The sequence below is a fragment of the Danio rerio genome, chromosome 3, assembly GCF_052040795.2.
Source record: "Danio rerio strain M-AB ecotype USA chromosome 3, GRCz13ab, whole genome shotgun sequence".
NCBI lineage: Eukaryota > Metazoa > Chordata > Actinopteri > Cypriniformes > Danionidae > Danio > Danio rerio.
Window position 1 is genome coordinate 63,622,254 of NC_141023.1, and position 7,827 is coordinate 63,630,080.

General features: G+C 37.2%; 1 protein-coding gene across 2 annotated transcripts; it reads left to right on the plus strand.

Moving 5' to 3' along the window:
• Nucleotides 1-343: 343 nt before the first annotated feature.
• igl1c1 (immunoglobulin light 1 constant 1) lies at nucleotides 344-7,130 on the plus strand. Of its 2 annotated transcripts, none has more exons than XM_087245319.1 (4): nucleotides 344-473; nucleotides 563-888; nucleotides 3,982-4,015; nucleotides 6,633-7,130. In XM_087245319.1, the coding sequence occupies exons 1-4, from the start codon at nucleotides 431-433 to the stop codon at nucleotides 6,956-6,958; spliced, it is 729 nt and encodes a 242-aa protein (XP_087101445.1). In that variant the 5' UTR covers nucleotides 344-430; the 3' UTR covers nucleotides 6,959-7,130. The 2 variants fall into 2 exon arrangements, with proteins under 2 accessions (XP_087101445.1, XP_087101444.1); XM_087245318.1 differs by lacking the exons at nucleotides 344-473; nucleotides 563-888 and adding exons at nucleotides 2,686-2,919; nucleotides 2,998-3,321 and having other exon boundaries at nucleotides 3,983-4,015.
• Nucleotides 7,131-7,827: the final 697 nt, after the last annotated feature.

The following is a 7,827-nucleotide window of genomic DNA, read 5'->3' on the forward strand; positions in this document are numbered from 1 at the left end:
AATTCTCTTGGACAACCTATTTTTGTTATACAATATGGTGAAATGGACCAAACGGTAACAAATATCTGACAAACCCTGAGCTGTCAGTCAGGAGTGTGCAGTGTGTGTGGGGCAGTAATGATGAACTGATCTAGACGGTGAGTTTAACCCTGTCAACTATTAATCATTTAATTATCTTTCTAACTTCAGTGATAATACTGTTAGCAGAATAACACTGACAAGTGTTGATTTAACTCTAGACACTCGGCTGTGAACTCTGACATAAAGCATATGACACATTAGATGAAGCAGTTGGTGTTTGCTGATGGAGTGATTGTGTGAAGTGTGGAGCTCCTCCCTCTGTCAGAGTTTCTCTTCTCTATATGAGCGTCTCCTTCTCTCTGATCGTCTTCATGTCTCTAAACTCAAACTGCTCCTCACAGGCCAGATCATGCTGATCATCTTCTACTGCTCTCTCCTCACTCTTCTGTCATGTAAGTCACACATTTCACTGCAGACATGCCGATCTCTCAGCAGAGACGACAGATTCATCACATTCATATTATTGATTATTATTTTACAGGTGTCAGATGTGCGAAAGTGCTCACTCAGAAACCCTCCATAATGACTGAAGACAAGGGCAGATCTGTAACTCTGGACTGTAATGTTGAGAAGGATGAGAGTTATATCTACTGGTATAAACAGACTCCAAACGCAGCTCCTCAGTTTGTGTTGAGATATTATCATTCTCACAGCTCACCTGATCTCTATGGGAATGGTTTTACCTCCAGCCGCTTCACATCTAAAGCTCAGTCAAAGATTGATTATAGTCTGATCATCAGTAATGTGGATGTGAGTGATTCTGCAGTGTATTACTGTCAGACATGGGACAACACTGCTAAAGAGTATGTATCACAGTGATTCACATCATGACAAAAACCTCCTCACTGCATTCACTTCTGCTTTTGGACAACAGATGATACTTTAAGAGCTCGACTTCACATTTCAGTGAATAAAAAACAGATTTTAATTTTTTATTATTGAGTCCTGTTATTGAATTTATCTCTTAATTTGCCTTTATTTGTGTGCTGTTTGGATCTGGACAGTTTCTGACTCAGTTTATATAGCAGTATCTGTACATTAAAGCAACTCATTCCTTGGTGCAAAGACAGACAATGAAAGGGAGTACAAACATTTAATAATGATTACAGGACTGTACAAACATTGGTCATTCTCTGTGTGTCCTACACAATACAGGTGTAACATCCTTTAAGGCTCATATATCAGATCATGACTAGTGCAGTATATCAGTGACTCTCTAATGCTGTGTTGAACTGGATCTCACTGGTGAAGCATCTGATATCGAATGGCAGTGATGATGTTGATACTCACAGCTGGTTTTCTGAATTCAGTCAATTAAATCAAGAGAAGCATTGAGTCTTTGCAAGAGTTTGTTTTGAAAATAACTCTTCAGCAAACTGCAATAGCGGTTTATCAGGACAGGAGACTGAGTAGGGATGGCAAGACCAGACAGGAGGTGGTGACAGCCTTATGAGGCACAGCTGACCAAGCAAAATTGATAAGGATAAGCCAGACGGGGATGACACTGAAGGCCTGCTGAAAACGACAAATATACGAAGACAACTCAAACTCACAAACAACATCACAGAAAGAAACAAACACGGTCGAATCACAAGAAGAAGAAGACGACGACGACGACGAAGAAGAAACAGTATCACAAGCAGCAACAAGATGCAACAGGTAACAATGAACGGACAAAGACGAGAGTGAAGAGATCACATTATAAAGTGAGGAAAGAATATGAGGACCAGGTGTAAACACAGAGACTAACGAGAACTAGATGAGGGCTAAACAAGGGGGTGTGGAGGAACAGAGGAGCACATGGTGAACACAAAAGCTGCAGTCGACTTCATGCAGCGCTGGACAGACCAATCAAAATCTGTCTTAAAGCGGTGCATGCTGGATAGAAACTTTGTCCGGATTGATGCTGCGCCGATGTCACATGACTGACAGATTTCGATCAAACTGTGCAGCGCTGCATGAAGTCGAACACACCTATACACTGGTTGAGCCATGTGTTCATACACAACATGTAACATAGACCCATGACACAAATTATATCAACTTTACATCATTAAATAATTAAATGTCTTTACATTACTCTAATACCAGTCCTTACCAGAGTGAATTATTAGTGGCAGAAGAGCAGCTCCTGTCTAAACCTTTATTTGTTCAGTTCTGAGCTTCTGTTACTGGAGAAACGCTGAGAAACCCAGAGACTGTTATTTATTATTTTGTGTCTCTGAGTGGAGAATTAGTTTCTTCTTTTACTGAACTCGACCGCTTTAGACGGCTTCTTCATCTTCTGCTCCTGAATTCAGTCATTGTGAAGTGAAGCTCAGTTTAGAAGAGCTGAGAGTCAGAGCACAGGAGACCCGGGTCTGATCCTTACTGAAGTCAGATCCTCACAGCACATCTTCAGCCCTGCAGATACAGAACAAACTCACTAAAACATTTACACCTTCATTATAAACCACAGCTAGAGAGGATTATGTGTGGGATTCATCTGATATTGCTCTAGAATTAGTGACTGTTTTCTGCTCTTCCTGATGTTTATCTGCATAAAACACACATCAATGAAGAGCAGAGAGACGTGAATTATGACCTGAAGTGGATGCAGTGAACCCTGACTCACATAACTGTACATGCTCACACACATGAGACACCTGTTAGCTCAGCAGGTTTATGTAAATGACTGTGAAACTGAGGCGGGCGTCTCTTTTAGTGTCTCTACAGTCTTCAAGTTTCTCTCTCTGATCATCTCAGCTTTATTCTACAGCACTGCTCATCTTTACACGTCACAGACACCAAATCACAAGATGATCTCAATATTCTGCTCTGTCTGCACTCTTCTGACCTGTGAGTTTCCTCATGTCTGATGGACAGTTTAAAGTGTTGGACACACGATCTCATGTAAAGCTTGTGTTTGTTCTGCAGGTGTCAGTGGAGTGACTGTAGTGACTCAGAGTCCAGTAATCTCAGTCAGTAAAGGACAAACCGCTCAACTGGACTGTAATCTGGGGACGGTGACTGGTTCTCAAGCTGTATGGTACAAACAGACTCCAGCAGGAGTTCCTCAGTATGTGCTACAATTTTATCATGGCTGGAGTTCACCTTACTATGGATCTGGTTTCTCTGCTCCTAAATTCACATCAACACATTCATCTAAATCAGATTATAGTCTGATCATCAGTAATGTGGTTGTGAGTGATTCTGCAGTGTATTACTGTCAGACATGGGACAGCTCTGTTAGTGAGTACATATCACAGTGATTCACATCATGACAAAAACCTCCTCACTGCTCACATTCACTTCTGCTTTAGTTAACAGATGATCAGAGCTCAACTTCACAGATTAATAACACATCACAGAAATTTCCCTCCATCACTGAATATATATTAATGTAAAGTCTGTCATCATGAAATAATAAACAGAACATCCAGTCTGATCGGTCCATATACTGAACAATAAGAGTCTGATCAGAAACTGTAGTTACTAATGTGAGATTGACACTAATGAAGCCATAAAATACCTTGTTAATAATAAAGGAAACTCTCCTCTGGAGTATATTAGTTATAAAAATGTAATTTGCACTTGAATATATCCATATCTCTTATTGTTTTATGCTGATTTTGTGCTGTTTGGAGTCTCTACAGTCTCTCTCAGCTGCTGAAGAACAACAAGCATGAATGAGATTGTGTTTAAAGCACTTGAACACACAGCAGATACCACTGATATGAAGAGTAAAGCAGCAGCAGGAGTGTGTGTGTGTGTGTGTGTGTGTGTAAAACATTTGTCCATGAATGAAGTGTGTAAAGCACACGGTGAGCTGAGCTTGAGTGAGTCTTTCACTTCTGTTTGTGTCTCTTCACAGACTGAGGAGGTTTTTGTACGGCTGAACATATCAAATCTTTCACTGTGGTATTCGGACAAGGAACTAAACTCATTGTGACGGGTAAGTCATCGCTCTACTGTATTACTCTTCATCTGCTTCATGTTTATTATATTGATCTGTGCTCTATAGTCAGTTTTATTAGTGGACTGTTAAGAAAGCATGTTGTAGATTTAGAGTTAAACACATTTCATTAATGTAGTAGAAGAACTGTTGCTGCTAAAAGTAGAATAACCGTTACTCCATTTTAAAAGTAATTTAATAAGTATTTACTAATGATAATTATTATTTAGATCTTACCCAATTTCTTTTGGTGTTATCGCTGTTACATTTACACACTATTTACCCAAATATTTATGATATAATCTACCCAAAAGAAGTGAGTGCAAATTATTGCCTCAATCTTATTGAGTAGATTCTATAGGTTGTTTTTAAAGTGCATAAAACCGCAGATTTTTTGTAAAATTCTGTGCAGAAATAGCTAAAAATGTCTGTAGATTCTGTCTGGCCCTATAATCACTCTACTGGGCTTTCATTCTGTTACTGTATTATATATAGTGAACTCGTTGTAGATATATTTATGTTTTTATCTCAGTTTTTATACTTGCTAACACTTTATTTATATGGTCCATTTGAGTATTAGTAGATCTGCTTAATATCTGTTGATACGCTCCTTCAACAGACATTTAACTGACTGTAAGAAACTTTGTAAGTACATATCAGCTTACACTAACCATTACTCTTAACCCCAGCCCTAACCCCGATCTAAAAGTCTTCTTATAATCTAATGAGAATCAGTTGGCATGCAGATGCAATCTAACTTAATTGCAACAAAAGGACCATCAAAATAAAGAGTGACCGTTTACTTTGCCAGTCACAATTATTTTCCATCAACTGCCCTGAAATACACTGTTAAATGAGCTTTATTAGTCATATTATTATTATTATTATTATTATTATTATTATTATTATTATTATTATTATTATTATTTATTATTTTTAATTTAATATTCAGCTGTTAATATGTTGTGATTTAGGAAGCTTTAGAAATCATTTTGTATAAAAGTGTATTCAGTTAATCAACAATGTCTAGTATATTTGTAGTTAAAAGCCTTAAAAGTGTATTTGTACTTTAAATAGTTTTGTTGTAAACTAAAATCAAGCATGTGTGTGTTTAAGTCATCGCTCTACTGTATTACTCTTCATCTGCTTCATGTTTTATATATTGATCTGTGCTCTATAGTCAGTTTTATTAGTGGACTGTTAAGAAAGCATGTTGTAGATTTAGAGTTAAACACATTTCAGTTCAGCATTTTTTGCTCCTCAAGCGTCAAACCCTGAAATATACTTTCTCCTAAAGTTTAACTCTCAACTACAAGAGTTTTCTGTCTGGATGTGTTTTATATCAGTGATCACTCGACTGGGCTGGTCAAGTCATTGTAGATTATATTTTATTTATTTCAATTTACTTTGTTAGTCATGTTTTTCCCCATTAGGTTACTTGGAAAAACCTTTAAAAGAATAAAAAAAATCACTGCAGATTTAATCTTAAATTTACTGATTGTGTGTTAAATGAGCTTAATTATTATTATTATTATTATTATTATTATTATTATTATTATTTTCCTCATCATCATTATTAAACCATTCTTATATTATGATTTTAAGAAAACTTTCAGAATTATTTTGAACGCAAGTTTATTTAATCAATCAATAAAATAATGTTTATTTGAACTTAAAAGAAGTAAATCTTTATGTTAAAACAAAAATCATAAATTTATTTAATTACTTGTTGGTTAAAATCTAATTTAAAAAAAGAGGCAAATACAGTATTAAAATGACAAATATTTGCTGTTTTTAAGCAATTAATAAATATTTCTTGAATGTCGTAAGAGTCCTCACAGCTACACCGTGTCTCAAAAAACTCCAAGCAAAATTAATTAAGTCAGAAATTCGTCAAAATACATCCCACTTACATTATATTTTTTAATTAGATCGCAATTTTCACCAATAAGTAATATAATCCACCTTTTGTCCAGTTTTTAATCAGAAATTCATGAAGAAAACAAGAAGCACTGCAGCCTTTCAGTTCTCGTAAACCTTTGATCAAACTCTTATCTTCAACCCAAAACACTATTTTTTATGTGAGCCTAAAGGCTCGTAAACACCGGAACCCTTTTCGTTTGCGTTTATCGTCAGCATTTTACGAGATGTTTTGTCAGATTAAAGCCCAAGCGATTTTCACTGGCGTTAAGCAGAAGAGTCTGCAAAATATAAATATGCCGTTATTTCACCGTCATTGCTTCAGCATCAAGGAAAGTAAATAAAAGGATTATTATAATGCACAGATTGTGCTGATATTCCTGTACAGAGTTTAGTCATTCTCACTCCTGTAGTACGATTAGCAGTCTTATTTTTGTATGATACAGTATATTAGTGTTGTTTTTTTAAAGGACATGGTGTTTAGTCATTTTGGATGTTGTGGGGACATTAATGAGGTTAACGGCTCAAAAATCACACAGAATAAAGTATTTTGAAAACTGTCTCCTGTAAGGGTTGTGTTTAGGGGATCAAATATACAATTTGCACAGTATAAAAATCATTACATTTATAGAAAGTCCCCGTAAAGATAGCTGTACAAGTGTGTGTGTGCTGATGCTGATGTTGGTGTGTGTTGTAGACGCTGCTGCTGCTCCTCCTGTGCTCACCATCCTCCGTCCATCATCCAGAGAAGAGCTGAGCTCCAGTAAAGTCACTCTGCTGTGTCTGATCAATCACATGTCTGTGGCTTTCGCTGATGTGCGTTGGCTTGTGAACGGGAACTCGGTTACCGAAGGCGTCTTCACCGGCTCTGCTGAACAGCAGCCTGATCACAAATTCAAGAGCAGCAGTTCTTTAACCATCCAGAGCTCCGAGTGGGACAAAGACAGAGAGCTGACATGTGAAGCCACTGTGGCCTCCAAAACCAGCAGAGCAAGCATCAGGAAATCTGAATGCAGCGACTGAACCTGGAGAAGCGGATGTGCTGTTCTACTGTTATCAGAGCTGATCATATCTCTTGCTGGAGTGGCTCATCAATATAGAGAGTGCTCAAATAAAGCCTCCTCATTTTCTGCTGATGATCTTTCGCCTTTAATGTTGATTTACAACTGTTTTAATAAACTGCATCTTCAACAAACTTTGTCTTTGTGTTTATTGTCTTACCGTCTTTCGGATAGATGTTAAAGCGAGGTCCTGACTCTCTGTGGTTATTAAAAATCCCATGGCACTTCTAGTAAAGAGTAGGGGTCCCTGATATCCTGGCCAAAGTTCCTCAATCGATCATCATCCCCATCTATCGAATTGGTTCTATCACTGTCTGTCCACTCCACCAATAGCTGGTGTGTGGTGAGCGCACTGGCGCCGTTGTCCTGTGGCTGCCGTCGCATTATCCAAGTGAATGCTGCACACTGGTGCTGGTGTGGAGATATGTACTTTTGGTGTTTGGCCATACACAACAAATGCGCTATATAAACACACATTACATTACATATTGTGCAGAGGAATGAAGAGATTGAACCTTTAAACTGTATGAACTGCTGTCAAGATGAAGTCAAGACTGATTTTAATAATCAATGAGGGAATGAAGGATGAAAATCTGACGATGCAAACACTCAAATCGAGTCTTCAGACTGAAAATCAAAGAAAGCTCTGTTCATCTGAGGGTCAAACATCAAACTAAACTGCTGTCACTGCTACACTGTAAAAAAAAAAAACTAGTTTTAAAGAAAATATCCCTACAGTTTTTTACAGTAATTCTTTTGTAATTTAAAATTATATGTAGAATTTAGTAAAATGACAAACAATCTCTCTAAATTCACAGTTTGACTTTTATT

What these genes read in the sequence shown, in the direction of transcription:
- igl1c1 (XM_087245318.1), top strand. Translation starts at nt 2,706, where the DNA reads ATGCTCACACACATGAGACACCTGTTAGCTCAGCAGGTTTATGTAAAT. An exon ending in TGTCTGCACTCTTCTGACCT is followed by an intron (nt 2,920 to 2,997) that starts GTGAGTTTCCTC and finishes TTTGTTCTGCAG; the next exon opens with GTGTCAGTGGAGTGACTGTA. An exon ending in AACTAAACTCATTGTGACGG is followed by an intron (nt 4,016 to 6,632) that starts GTAAGTCATCGC and finishes TGTGTGTTGTAG; the next exon opens with ACGCTGCTGCTGCTCCTCCT.